The sequence below is a fragment of the Ranitomeya variabilis genome, chromosome 7, assembly GCF_051348905.1.
Source record: "Ranitomeya variabilis isolate aRanVar5 chromosome 7, aRanVar5.hap1, whole genome shotgun sequence".
NCBI lineage: Eukaryota > Metazoa > Chordata > Amphibia > Anura > Dendrobatidae > Ranitomeya > Ranitomeya variabilis.
The window spans coordinates 186,126,499-186,142,272 of record NC_135238.1 but is presented as its reverse complement, the minus strand read 5'-3'; the positions used below and the strand labels follow the sequence as shown (position 1 = coordinate 186,142,272).

The 15,774-nt window shown below is 44.4% G+C and overlaps 1 protein-coding gene across 1 annotated transcript in view; it reads right to left on the bottom strand.

Annotated features, from left to right (window-relative positions):
* The window catches only part of LOC143784336 (lanosterol synthase-like), a 40,621-nt gene that overhangs the window by 11,319 nt on the left and 13,528 nt on the right, over nt 1-15,774 (bottom strand). The window contains exons 12-16 of the mRNA XM_077272517.1: nt 9,029-9,085; nt 8,751-8,822; nt 863-913; nt 524-673; nt 351-447 (exon numbers count right to left, since the gene is read on the bottom strand). Coding sequence (XP_077128632.1) covers nt 351-447; nt 524-673; nt 863-913; nt 8,751-8,822; nt 9,029-9,085 — 427 coding nt within the window. The remainder of the gene's footprint in view (nt 1-350; nt 448-523; nt 674-862; nt 914-8,750; nt 8,823-9,028; nt 9,086-15,774) is intronic.

Sequence of the window (15,774 nt, the reverse complement as noted above, 5' to 3'; positions counted from 1 at the left end):
AAGGATCATTAGTTAGCTTTAGCCCAAAAAGCCTGTATAAAGAAGATCCTCATTAATGCCAGAAGGGACCGTGGATCGCAATGAAAAAATCCAACGTGCCTCTTCTTGCAGGAGCCTATTTTCAAGAGACCCCCCTCTGCCCGAACCACAGACCCTCTCTAAGCCCACAACTCTAGCACCTGAATATTTACCCGCATGGCACAATAGGAAGTGAGCTGCCACTGTGGTGAGTATTTTGTCAATTATTAGTCAATTAGTCAATCATAATATCGCCTGCAGTGAGTGAAAGCATTGAATGTGATCTCCATGCTCCTCATCAGGATGTATTTATTACATTACTATGTACGTACCAAACACTTCAGAGGGATTGAGCTTTTCCAACAAGCGGCCACCTCGTTTGGTTTCATAGGTAGCAAATCCGCCATCAGAATTCTTCATACTAAGTAGCTACAGCACATCGAAATTATCAAGTTACATCACAGAAGACCACCAATTCCCACATACACGGCTGAACGTTTCTTACCACATCGACGGCATCCCGTAATCTGCTCCTCGGAATATGTTCAGATAAGAAAGAGCAGTTTTCTTGGAGCAGCATTGCAGACTTCAGCCCCTCTGCAGTACAATCTGCTACAATCCAACCACAGTCCCGAGTGCTGAATGGGAATCCGCCCTGGATTACAACAAAAAGTCATAGTACTGAAAATACTCAAAGGAAAACAAGATATCGGATACTGCGTTTCTAAAAGAGTCACTTGTTAGGAAGAATGATGTACGGTCATATAATTTGTATGGTAAATACACCTGCCCCCTCAGGAAACCTACAGATGACCATGAACACTCCTTTATAATATATACCCACCTTGTTCATCTGTCTGTAGAATTTCTTGTACTCTGGTGGGTTATCAGGTATCTGCAACATAAAGAAATTAATCATATATTATGTGTATGTGACTGACAAACACAACTGATCACAGAAAAAAAACAAGCCCTCATCTGACTTTGTCACCCAAAAACCACAATGTATGACTCCTGGGATGCCACAATAAATAAAAAGAACAGGCTTGCAGTTGTCGGTTATTAAAAATGTACTACTGTGTAACTTGTAGAGCTTGCATGTAATACAGAACAGTGCACGCTGCTCGATAGCATACTTTTCTCATTGCATCATGTAAGCTCTGTGACCTGTGCCGAAGCTAATCTAAGCTCAGATTCTTCATTTATGTTAATTTTATTTGTGTGTACGTATGTTGAGGAGAGCCATAAGATCAAATACTTAATTAACCTCAACACATAAGGTAATGGAGGGAAGCAACCTATAACATGTATTGTTTAACCTTACATAAGTTTTCCTCAAACAAAGTAAGACACTTAAGATGGCTGCCATCTCCTCTACCAGAGCCGTGTGCTCAGGTATATGAACAATGAAGACACTGAAGATGGCTGCCATTTCCTGTTTCAGCAGACCATGCGGTCTGGTATCCAAGATGACGCCCACCCAGATGACCTCATGGATCCACCCACAGTGACGCCCACTTTGATGACCTCACGGACCAACCCACCTTGATGACCTCATGGATCCGCCCATGGACTTGCTCATGCCCAACCCACTAACCAATGGAATACATCCGATCACTCCCATTTTAGAACTAACCGAGCCCCCTTACAGGAGATATATAACATTGTGTTTGACTAATAAATCCCTTCTTGGAGCTGAGCCACACATTGATCAAGAAGAGTTACAGCTGACTGTGTCTGGTGTATTTCTTTAGTGCACATGATCAATATCCATTAGGCCAGGAGTAGGCAACTAGAGAATTGAACATTTATATTAATTGTTCAACCCTAATATTTGGCCGCCCAACCTGGGGCCAGCAGAGGAGAGCCCTGAACCCTGGAAACCGGCGGGTGGAACAGCTGGATGCACTGAGTACCCCGAACCTGGAGACTGATCAACTCCTTAACAGAACACGGTAAGTCTGCTGATTTTTATAATCTGTAGTCTTTACCTGTGTCCTTCGGGGTATCCTGTGCAGATTGCCTGACCGTGTCCGGTTTTCTTGGTATCTGAAAGACGGCAGAAAGGGTATCTCCGCTGCTGGTCATTTAATTGCAAGAACCGTCACGTTTTAGTTGCCTACTGCCTGTTACATGTTGTGAAGAGGGGAGATGATTGGTAGTAAAGAAGAGAAATATTGTGTAAGGACAGTCAAAGCAGGTTAGTGTTTACAGAGGGCTACAGGCAAGTGATAAAACAGGAAAAACAGGGTATGTACTGGTAGTTAAAGAAAAGCATTGTGTTTGGAACAAAGCAGGTTACTAGGAAAGAATAAACAGGTTTGTTTACAGAAAGAAAAGCATGTGGTAGGACGAGAAAAACAGGTTTTGTTTTTAAAGAAGGAAAGAAAGCAAGTGTAGAAAAAAAATAAAATAATTTTTGTCTGTGGTATACGGTTGTCGCCTGTGATAAGATTTTCAGTTCTGTACAAGAGGACTAGGACCTTGAGTGAATTGACTCGGCCTAGGGGGACCCGGTAAATCTTGGAGCGAATTGGCTCAGTTCGGGCATAATAAATTGTGTAGCGGCTCATTGAAACTTGGAGCGAGTTGGCTCAGTTTGGGCCAATTAAATTTATAGTTTTTCTTTTTTTTGCCCCGTGACATCGAGTGAGTTGACTCTGCACGGGGACCGGTAAGTTAGGGAGCAATTTGACAAAGTAGGGAATAATTGGTTTGTAAAGTACGGAGCACGGAAGTCAGACAGGGACCACGTGACAAGAAGCAATAGGAGCTGAGTACTGCAGACTCAGTTCCCTTTAGAATCTCAGGTTTGAGTCATCTCCCCCGTCTTATTGTTTGTTTGGTGTTTGTTATCTTGATAGATAGATATATATATATACTGTATATCTATAGAAAGATGGAGAAATTAATGCAGTTCTGCCGTATGGGCACTAAGCCAAATTCAGATGGCAAGTTAGACTCATGCACATTAGTGGAAATTGTGTGGAATGCCAGAAGGGGGATGGTTACAGCCCCTGGAGTGGAAGCTTGTCTTGAGATAAAAGAAAAGGTATCCTAGAAGATAATGGATTGTCTATTGCTAGGGCAGGAGAAAGAGTCTCTGAAAGTCTGTATAAAAAAAAAAAAAAAAAAAAAAGGAAAAATTGGAAATTGGGTAGAAGAGAAAAGGAATAGAAAGAATAGAGTTTTGAGTTGTGTATTACAAAAATATATCCTGTGAGCGGCCACCACCGTATAATGGTGGCTCAGAGCCATGTGGTAAATGTAATGGTCGCCATTTTGTTAATGGCCAATGTGTTAAATGTAATAGCAGCCAAAATGGTGGCTCAGAGCCATGTGGTAAATGTAATGGTCGCCATTTTGTTAATGGCCAATGTGTTAAATGTAATAGCAGCCAAAATGGTGGCTCAGAGCCATGTGGTAAATGTAATGGTCGCCATTTTGTTAATGGCCAATGTGTTAAATGTAATAGCAGCCAAAATGGTGGCCCAGAGCCAGGTGCTAAATGTAATGGCGGCCATCTTGGTGGTGGTAAATATAATTCTGATAGCGGCCATCTTGGTGGTGGTAAATATAATTCTGACGGCAGCCATCTTGGTGGTGGTAAATATAATTCTGACGGCGGCCATCTTGGTGGTGGTAAATATAATTCTGACGGCAGCCATCTTGGTGGTGGTAAATATAATTCTGACGGCAGCCATCTTGGTGGTGGTAAATATAATTCTAATGGCAGCCATCTTGGTGGTGGTAAATATAATTCTGATAGCGGCCATCTTGGTGGTGGTAAATATAATTCTGACGGCAGCCATCTTGGTGGTGGTAAATATAATTCTGACGGCAGCCATGTTGTGGATGGCAAAGGTGTTAATTCTGAAGGCAGCCATGTTGTGGATGGCGAATGTGCTGCTCCTGGTGGTGAACATCTCAGATTAAGGCTACACGCCACATCACCAAATCCTTGTTACCCAGTAATGACCACTAACGGCCAATACTATATTCCTTCGGGAAGTGAACAGGCTTTACCCATGTTTCCTATCTCTGTTGTTTCCAATGGGGCACCAACCCTTTCCTCTATCACTCCTGTTGTGAATCCAGCAGTCCTCCCACCTGGATCGTCCCCAGCACCTACCCCTTCTACTGTCTTGTCCACTGCCAATTTAGCCGCACACCCACGTGAGATGCTCCAAGCAGCGGCCTCTCCTCCCAATGCTTCCACAACAGCACTCTCACGCAGCCTACATAACCCTATGCCCAGTACCTCACAGGCTGTCTCGCAGCCAAGCGCACACCTGTATGGGACGGTGGCGACTGTATCAAGGGGGGGCTCAATGTGGGAGGGGGATACCAATAGCACAGGAAGCACAAAGGGGAGGGAATGTTGGCAACCTATTTTTGAAAAAGAACTTCCTGAGGGACCCTTGTTAGTGGTGGGAAAGGGTGACATTACAACAGTGGAGACAGACGCTATTGTTAATGCTGCCAATTCTCGGTTAGAGCACAATGGAGGTGTAGCTAGAGCTATAGTGGAAGCAGGAGGGGCGACTATTCAAGCTGACAGTCATATCATTGTTGAGTCACGTGGTCAGATAGCTGTTGGGGACTTAGCGGTGACTAAAGCTGGCAGTCTCCTGTGTAGAATGATCATACACACTGTGACCCCTACTTATGACCCTATTCATCCAGACGTTAGTGCTCAACAACTTCATGCAGCAATAACTCGCATTAATGAGGACAGGACTGTTAAAGATTTTAAGACTGCCTGCGTCACCTGGAGCCCACACCATGATACTGGAGCTGCCCAAATAGAGCCCCTCATTCCAGGACTGTTACCTCCTCCGGGTCCTCATACACAAGGGACTACATCTGCACTCCCGGTGCCATCTCTACTCCCGCTTCAGGTGCCACCGCCAACAGTGCCAATGCTCATGTCTGAGGAGCCCACCCTCTATGTCAAGTTTACACCCCAGCAAGCTGCTACTCTGTTGAACCAAGTTCTAGATCCAGAAAAACAGCCGATGCCTTTCTACAGGAGCATGACGAGACATGGGACTCTGGTGTTGAGTTCTGCCAAGAACCTAAGACAAGGGCCTCGGATGAGTTGGCTGACCTATCAATTATTATTGTTGCCAAAGGTTTCCAGATGCCTCAAAGCTGATGCAGCCATTGTACGATGACGTCAGCGTTTCCACTATGTACTAAATCCGTGGAAACCTTCTATGCTCTTAAACAGGCCATACAGTCTGCACCAGCTCTTGGAATCCCAAATTATCAACTACCTTTTTACTTGTTTGTCAGTGAAGTAGCAGGACATGCTTCCGGAGTCCTAGCACAAAAACATGGGGGAAGAACAAGACCAATCGGCTACTACTCTGCCCGCCTGGACTCTGTGTCTCAAGCTTCCCCGACTTGCCTCAGAACTGTTCATGCTGCACATATGCTTCTGGACAAAACTTCTGATATCATCTTAGGACATCCGGTTCTCTTAATGGCTCCACACGACATAAAAGCTATTCTAGGCCAGACTCAACCTAAACATCTGTTGGTACAGCATCATATGAGACTCCAACGTTGGCTCTTGGTTCCGGATAATGTCACTCTTGTCCGCTGCAGCATCTTCAAACTGTCCACGCTGCTTCCTCTTTCCAGGGGGGATGTGGATGATACTGATGCTCTCGGAGAAGATGCCTCTACACACTCAGAGGATCATGACTGTCTTGAACAAATGCATGAAGAAGTAGCCTCCCAGAAAAAACGTGTCTGAAGACCCACTCCCACATGCTGACCTGACGTTCTTCACTGATGGTTCCAGATTTGCAGATGAAACCGGAAGATTCCATACGGGGTATGCCGTGGTTACACATGACCAGGTCATCTCAGCTGGATCGCTACCACCGCACATGTCTACACAAGAAGCGGAACTTAAAGCTTTGACGTTGGCTTGTCAGGAAGCGACGGAGAAGGTGGTCAACATCTACACGGATTCAAGATACGCTTTTGGAGTGGCTCATGACTTCGGCAGTATCTGGGCAGCCAGAGGATACCTAACGTCCAGTGGAACTCATCTAAAACATGCTGCTACCATGCAAGAACTTGTGGTCGCTCTGAATCTACCTTCAGAGGTTGCAGTGATCGAGATCAAAGCTCACGGGAGACTGGATTCTCCAGAAGCAAGGGGAAACAACTTCTTTGCTGACAAAACAGCAAAAACCTATGCTGTGGATCCATTTGGGAAAGAAAAAGCAGCGGTGTACGTGTCACAAGACACTGAAGAAGGGACTAAAGGCTCTCTTAAGAGGATCATCCATCTACATCAAGACAAGACATCAGATGATGAAAAGAAGTCATGGCAAGAAGGAGGAGCTAAAAAAGGATGAAGATGGAGTCTGGAGGGTGAACACAAAGGTCTACCCCGTAATCTGTACCCCTCAGTGACAGAATGGGCACACGTTATCACCCACAGAGGCAAGAATCAGATGAATGACCTGACCTGATGATTTGGAAGATTTATATGGCACCTGGGATCTCTACTGTTACCCAAAAATATTGCAAGTCCTGCCTTGTGTGTGCAACATGCAATCCAGCACCGCCTCAGAAAGTTACTCAGAAACATTTGGCTAAACCACTTTATCCCTTTCAGAGGATTCAGATTGATCACATTCAAATGCCAAAAGTAGGGAAGTACGAGTATGTACTGGAAGTGACTGACATGTTCTCAGGATGGCCCGAAGCCTATCCAGTAACCAACATGACTGCCAGAGTGACTGTTAAGAGACTGATGACTGAAGTAGTAAGCAGATATGGGGTCCCAGAGGTAATTGAGAGTGACCAAGGACCTGCGTTCACTGCAGCACTGACTAAGGAACTATGGACACTGGTGGGAGCGGATTTGGGTTTACATACTCCATATCACCCTCAGAGCAGTGGGAAAGTAGAAAGATTGAATGGCACCTTGAAAAATAAAATACTGAAAGCCAGTCAGGAGGTCAGACTTCCTTGGACAGACATTTTGCACGTTGCCTTATACTCAGTCAGAAACACTCCAAGGGGTCCCACTAAACTCACACCATACGAGATTCTTTTTGGGGGGCCACCGAGATTGGGTCAATATTTTCCACAACAGCTAGCCTTAGGAAGTGATACTCTTGTAAATTATGTAATTGTTGTTAATTGTTGTTACTAAAGAACTGTCAGTAACACATGTACGAGTTTTATCATCCATTCCAGGTCCAGATTCCAGTGAAGGTACCCATGCTCTCCAACCTGGTGACTACGTGCTTGTAAAGAAGTTCATCAGAAAAGACATTCCTGGAGTCGAGATTTAAGGGTCCCTACCAAGTGCTCCTGACTACTCCTACTTCGGTCAGGATTGCTGAGCGCCTCCTGGATCCATCTCTCACATTGTAAACTTGTTAGACAGTTAGGGACAGAGTAGGATCTGACCTGCTTGTCAAAGTCCAGCTACAAAGGGAGGTTTTCCGCAAGGGAAAACTTGTCTCAAACTGGTGAAAACTCCAATTCCCCCTCCCGGGCAAGACGGTCAGATCTAGGATGTGTACAACAGGGTTAGTCGCATGTGTGTATTTTACTCTAAGTAACCATGGAGATGGGAGATTGGAGAGTAATAGATCCAGCATGTTGGGAAGTCCCGAGGACATGGGTAACGCGCTCCGATATACCTCCGCAGTATACCCATAATTAGTCACACATTCTCTGGTGTCTATAGCATCCATATTGTCATGAAGCCTCTGATGTCATAATAACACTTAACATCGATGGGTTAGAGAACCACGGTGGGATCGAGATAAAAGAAAAGGTTAATAAAGTATTTAGGGGGGACTGTTGAGGAGAGCCATAAGATCAAATACTTAATTAACCTCAACACATAAGGTAATGGAGGGAAGCAACCTATAACATGTATTGTTTAACCTTACATAAGTTTTCCTCAAACAAAGTAAGACACTTAAGATGGCTGCCATCTCCTCTACCAGAGCCGTGTGCTCAGGTATATGAACAATGAAGACACTGAAGATGGCTGCCATTTCCTGTTTCAGCAGACCATGCGGTCTGGTATCCAAGATGACGCCCACCCAGATGACCTCATGGATCCACCCACAGTGACGCCCACTTTGATGACCTCACGGACCAACCCACCTTGATGACCTCATGGATCCGCCCATGGACTTGCTCATGCCCAACCCACTAACCAATGGAATACATCCGATCACTCCCATTTTAGAACTAACCGAGCCCCCTTACAGGAGATATATAACATTGTGTTTGACTAATAAATCCCTTCTTGGAGCTGAGCCACACATTGATCAAGAAGAGTTACAGCTGACTGTGTCTGGTGTATTTCTTTAGTGCACATGATCAATATCCATTAGGCCAGGAGTAGGCAACTAGAGAATTGAACATTTATATTAATTGTTCAACCCTAATACGTATATATATATATATATATATATATATATATATATATATATATATATATATATATATATATATATACACATATATATATATAAAAGCTAAGATTAGCTTCAAGATTCATCATCTCATCTTAAGTAATGAAGACAAAAAAGAGCAGCATAACCTGCAAGCTCTACAAATCGAAAGGCAAAACATTTTAATGAAATAATCAACTGCAAAAATAAAAAAAAAAATGTTCAAAAGATGTATATAGTGTTCACATCTCTTCAAGCTCCTTTTAACATTTTCCAAAACGTCACCTGTGTAATACGAAGAAATTCATGCGCCTTCTCCAAAGTTTTCTCAAATAGTTTTTTCCGGTGTGCTCCAGCCTGTAGACAGACGGCAAAAAAAAATAAAAAAAACAAAACAATAAAAACATACTGAAACAAATTATAAAAACTGATATGAAAAAAAAAATATGGGCTTTATTGTAATTTTTTTTCATGTTTTTTTTCACTAATGTAAATAAAATAAATTAAATCTTACAAAATGTCCCCGAGATGAGGCACAACTGCTTGTAGTTCACATACTTTACCTCTAAATATGCCTGTATTGCAAATGCCGTGTCCCAGAGCTGCGATCCATTTGTTCCCTGCGAAAAATGAACAGACAACTGTTACATTTTGGCTACACACGTGGACACAGCACATGGTACCTGCGAATGAAAAGCTACCAAGTTGTTAAAAATATCACTAAAATCTCACACGCACTCAGGCCTCATTCAGACGTCTGATTGTCGCGTACGAGTACAACTTGTGGTTTTCACGGATAGCACTCATACCCGTGATACACTATGGGGCCATTCACATATCCGTGATTTTCGAGGACCAAAAGAAGTTCTACACATGTCCGTTTTTGATCTAATTTTATGGAACCAAGGGAAAAAAAAATCATTATATATATATATATATATATATGTATATATATATATATTTTTTTTATTTCTTCTTTTTTAAATCCACCATATGGTCCCAGATCTCTGGCCTTTTTATCTAATGCCAATGTTTATGTTCTTTACCAAGGAGACGTTGCTCCCAGGGTTATCTAAGGGCGCATATGTAACCTGTTTTGCATAATTATCTTATGAGCCCTGCCGCCTTGTAAAGACTATGAAAATTATCACTAAATAAAAAAGGCCTATATTTCTGAAACTGTATGTCAGATTTATGACAAAAAATAAAATAAAAATATAGAAAAAATATCCCAAAACAAAAGAACGGTCAGGGGAGCAGCGAGAATAAAAATCAGAGCAAAACCTGACCACTTTAGACCTGGAACTTGGTAAACACTAGGGTAGCTCAATCAACATTTGTTAGGCAATTCAAACACCTCCTAGCAGAAACACAATTGCATCATCGTCACGGGGAGAAAAACAAAAACATGCTGGGAATCCCTTTGTTGTAAAAATTTTAGAGATTCTAAATTCATAAATCCCAACTAATCTCCTGACACGTCACGTTATAAAGTGTTCTACCATGTAGGCAACCTGACTGCTTGTAGGGCGAACAGGACCTCCAAAGGGCGATATACGGCAGGAAATATCTGGGTGCAGTGGTGTAAGCAACAAAGATACCAATAAAATAAAAAAGACATAGATTTCAGCCTTTAGTTTGAGGGTATATGCACACGTCAGGATTTCTTGCAGAAATTTTCCTGACAAAATCCGGACATTTCTGCCAGAAATCCGCATGCGATTTTTTTTTGCACGTTTTTTACGCGTTTTTTTTTTTTTTGCGGAATTTTTGCGTTTTTTCCCAGACACTCCAATTTCATGGGAAATCCGCAAAAAATCCGCAAAAATAATGAACATATTGCTTCTTTTTCCGGATTGCGTTTTTTTGCGGAAAAAAAGCAACATTTGCACAAAAAACGCGGAATGCATTCTAAATGATACGATGCATAATGTATGCGTTTTTTTATGTGGTATTATAGCGTTTTTATCAGGGAAATCCTCAAAAAAAACGCAAAAAAATCCTGAAGAAATCCTGACGTGTGCACATACCCTAAGGGTTTGTCCAGTAGCGATCTAAAGGAGATAGGAAATAGAATTTAAAAAAAATGATACTCATCTCCCAAAACCGGCCCCTCTCCTCCATAGTCAGTGTTGTGGGGCCAGTCTAGGAAGTATACTGAATAACAGGATTTTTGGTTGCTTACCGTAAAATCTGTTTCTTGGAGCCTCCATTGGGGGACACAGGAACCATGGGTGTATGCTGCTGCCACTAGGAGGCTGCCACTATGCAAATAAAAAAGTTAGCTCCTCCTCTGCAGTATACACCCCACCGACTGGCATTATACTCTTCAGTTAATGAGAAAGCAGTAGGAGATAAATAACAAGGTTGAAAACCATAACCACAAACTATCTAACTTCAAAATAAATGAGACTAAATCAGAAATGTTAAATCTAGGCATACCAAACAATATAATGAGGAAACTCAAATCTACATTCCCCTTCCCGTGGCAACCCAAAAGTTTAACTTACCTAGGAATTCAAATAAGTGCGTCTCACAAAGATTTATTTGAGCTCAATCTTAACAAACTATACCAAACTACAGCCACCAATCTCAGATCTTGGAAGGACCCCTTTCTTTCCTGGATTGGAAGAAAAAATATACTAAAAAGCCTCATTCTCCCCAAATTTATATACGTCTTCAATATGCTCCCAATCCATATACCCATATCCTTTCTAACTAAAGTCCACTCATTATTTTTTAAATATATACATGGCAAAAATGTAAACCCCGCATTAATTTCCAAACCCTCACCCTACCGAAAGACAAAGGTGGCATGGGTGCCCCAGACATTGTCAAATACTATCAAGCCTCTCACCTAGCTAGAACGATCCACTGGATCAGAAATGATAAAGGAAAACAACAATGGCTTCAAGTAGAGGAAGCAATGTCTCCCATGCCACTGCGCTCTATCTTATTAAACCGCAATAAAATACTAAATCTTAAGGACCATAAAAACAATTTTACGCTAGCTACCTTAAAAATCTGGAAGAAGTGGGGTGAAACCCTGGCTCCATCCTTCTCCCCATTGACCAGAGTCTCCGATTTGATAGACACTCTCCCCATATCCGCTGCCCGTATATCAATCGAGCAATTGCTTGAAGATGGGTCACTTCTCCCATTACATGACCTACGTAAAATTCCAGGCCTATCGGGCCTCACCTTTCTTCAACATGGGAAATTGGCCCATCTTTTCTCTCCACCAAACCGGCCAATTGATTTGAACAGAATACTAACTCCCTTTGAGGTCCTCTGTGCCAGATTTGAACCCCCTCGAAAAATTCTTTCAACGATTTACCAAACCTTATTAACCATAGATACACCCCTGAAACGAGCATACTTAGCCCATTGGGAAAAGGACATAGGGATCCCTCTAACTGAGCAACACATCAAGTATATCTATAAAAACTCTCATGGGCCCTCAAATTGCGTCCGCATACAAGAGAACTCTTATAAAATTATTACAAGATGGTATGTCACCCCCAAACAGATACATAAATGGCACAGAGCCTCATCTAATAATTGCTGGAGATGTGGGACCAATGAAGGAAGCTATTTTCATATCTGGTGGACATGCCCACAGATCTGTCCTTTCTGGAAAGAAGTATCCCAAGTCATATTTACACTTTTGGGTAAACGTGTAACACTGAAGCCAGAGAACCTTTTTTTGAATCTTCCGATTTGGCCTCAAGACAGCAAAGCTTCAAAACTAGCTCAATATGTTCTAGCAGCCGGGAAAACGCTAATCCCATCTAAATGGAACTCAACTATTACGCCCACCACCCAACAACTTTACCTTAAAATAGATCAGTTATACTACATGGAGAAATTAGCGGCAAGAGTCAATAATACTCACAGCAGATTTCTTAACGTCTGGTCTCCATGGACTCAATTCAGATCTCAATTAACCTTCTTAAGTTCAGTATCAGCTAAATGAACTCACCCTTGGTGCCCACCCTCCTGTCCCCCTCCCTCCACCCCTCCCTACTCTACACCCACCTAAGTCCCCTTATTCTTACCTTTTTTTTCTTTTCTCGTCCTCTTAGCCTACATCATCTTCCTATCACTTACAGATACAGTTCTTTTTTTATTGTCTGACATTCTTAAGTTGTACGTGAATGGATGTAATAATATACTTAATATGTCAATATTTCTTTTTGTTCGCTCAAAAGTTCATTTGTAATATTGCATATTATTTAATAAAAAGATCATTGAAATGAAATGAAAACCATAACCACAAGCTTGAGAACTGTAAACGTGAGAACAGTCATAGAACATAAAACAACAGAAACTGAGAAACATTGGGAGGGTGCTGTGTCCCCCAATGGAGGCTCCAAAAAACAGATTTTACGGTAAGCTACCAAAAATCCTGTTTTCTTTATAGCCTCTCATTGGGAGACACAGGAACCATGGGACGTCCCAAAGCAGTCCCAAGGGCGGGAAGAAACAGACTTCCATCAGGCCAGAGGACTCACCACTGCCGCCTGCAAGATCCTTCTGCCTAGGCTGGCATCCGCCGAAGCGTAGGTATGGACCTTGTAAAATTTGGCGAACGTGTGGATGGAAGACCAGGTTGCCGCTTTGCAAAGCTGTAGGGCGGAAGCCCTGTGGTGCACCGCACAGGAGGCGCTGACTGCCTGGGTAGAGCGAGCCTTGATCCCAGGAGGATCAGAATTGCCATTCTGATCCAGCGAGCAATAGTCACCTTAGATGCCGGTTGGCCTCTGCGCAAGCCATCAGGAATGATGAAAAGAGAATCCGTCTTCCGGAAAGTGGACGTTCTATCCAGGTAGATCTTCACTGCCCTGACGAGGTCCAGCTTGTTCAACGATCGCTCCAGAGGATGAGTCGGAGCTGGACAAAAGGAAGGTAGAACGATGTCCTCGTTGAGGTGGAAGGTGGAAACCACCTTAGGAAGAAAAGAAGGCGGAGGCCTGAGGACCACCTTGTCCTGGTGGATGACCAAGAATGGAGGACGGCAAGACAGGGCCGCCAACTCGGAAACGCGGCAGATAGAAGTGATGGCCACAAGAAAGGCCACCTTCCAAGATAGAACTGACAGCGAATTTGTAAATAAAGCCGTAGGCACAACTATTGGTTGTGGTGCTCAAGTAGGTGCCCAAACCATATAATATTAGAGATAACTTGGCACACACGTAGTGAGATGCAATAAAGATTTAATCAGTAAAGTAGAGTACATACAATAGACGTTTCGGTCAAAATTAGACCTTCATCAATGTACCTCTCTTAGAGCATTTTAAGCTTATGGGTCACCAAAGGGTTAAGCCCCACTCTTAGTAGAGAGTCAATAGAGAGTCAATTGAGAACTGGCCAAATCCGGCACAAGTGGAAGATAAGATAGACGCGGTATCCACCGCTCGTCCAGTGTGTGCTAGGCCCGAATCCAGTCCTGCCTGAAGGAAGGCCAAAATGGAAGGCAGGGAAAAGGACATAGATGAAATGCGGTTGGACTCGCACCAACGGAAGTAAGCCTTCCAGGTACGATAGTAGATCCTGGAAGAAGGCTTCCGAGCCTGGATCATGGTGTGAATCACCCGGTCCAAAAGGCCGGACGCTCTTAGAACTGCGGTCTCAACAGCCACGCCGTTAAACTGAGCGACCGAGAATTCAGGTGGCAGATCGGACCCTGAGACAGCAGATCGGGCCTGTCTGGAAGGCGCCAGGGAGCGTCCGCGAGAAGATTGACGAGCTCCGCGAACCAAGCTCTCCTGAGCCAATCCGGGGCGATCAGAATGAGCGGCACCCCTTCCGCTTTGATCTTTTTCAACAGTTTGGGAAGTAATGGAAAGGGTGGGAACAGGTAGGGCAGCACGAACTGTGACGAAGGAATGGTCAGAGCGTCGACGCCCACAGCAAGAGGATTGCGAGACCTGGAGACGAACTGCGGAACCTTCCTGTTCATTCGAAACGCCGTGAGATCCACGTCCGGAGTCCCCCATCGAAGACAAATCTGATGGAAGACCTCCGGATGCAAGGACCATTCCCCTGCCGCGAGACCCTCACGGCTGAGGAAGTCGGCAGCCCAATTGTCCACGCCGGGGATATGCACCGCGGATATCACCGGAACTGTTGCCTCTGCCCAGAGGAGGATCTTGGATACCTCGGCCAAGGCGCTCCGAGTCCCCCCTTGATGGTTGACATATGCCACCGCCGTGGCATTGTCCGTCTGGATTCGGATTGGAAGGCCCCTGAAAATCCCTTCCCAGTGACGAAGGAACATAAAAATGGCCCGGATCTCGAGGACATTGATCGGCAAGGTTGACTCCTGCGCCAACCAGCGGCCCTGTACAGTCAGGTGGCGAAACACCACACCCCAGCCGAGTAGGCTAGCATCCGTCGTCACCACTTGCCAGTGAACTGGAAGGAAGGACCTGCCCTGGGAGACGAGAGGTGACGTGAGCCACCAGTTGAGAGACTGTTTGACCAGGGGAGAGAGTCGGATCGGGCGGTCCAGGGAGAAGACAGACCTGCTCCACTGAGACAGGATGGCTTGCTGAAGAGGTCGCGAGTGAAATTGGGCGAAGGGAATTGCTTCCAATGTTGCTACCATCCTCCCTAAAACCTTCATGGTCGAACAGAAGGAGGGAGACCGAGAGCCCTGGAGCACGCGTATGTCCCGACGAAGAATGGATCTCGTCTTCGGGAAGAAAGACCTTGGTCTGACGAGTGTCGAAGAGCATGCCCAGAAAGATGATGCGCTGAGAAGGAATAAGGCAGGACTTCTTCTGGTTGACCAGCCACCCGAAACGGGCTAGGGTGTCGAGAACGATGGACAGGCTTTCGTGGGCCTGAGAAAAGGACGGAGCCTTGATGAGGATGTCGTCAAGGTATGGAAACAGAACCAGGCCTCTGACCCTCAAGATGGCCATCAGCGCCACCATGATCTTCGTGAAAACTCTTGGGGCGGTTGCAAGACCGAATGGCAGGGCGACGAACTGAAAATGTTCCTGAAGCACTGCAAAGCGCAGGTATCGGTGATGTCCCGGGAATATCAGAAGATGGGACGCACCCTGCCGTCTTTTTTCGGTACCACAAAGGTTTGAATAGAAACCTGTGAACCGTTCTTTTTCTGGGACGGAAACAATTACCCCGGCTTTGAGGAGAGAAGTGATGGCTGCAAAGAAACCCAGAACTAGAGTGGGATCTCTTGGAGATCGGGATTCGAAAAAACGATCCTGGGGTCGTGAAACGAACGCTATCTTGTATCCCGAGGATACAACTTCCCTGAGCCATGCGTCCTCTACTGAGA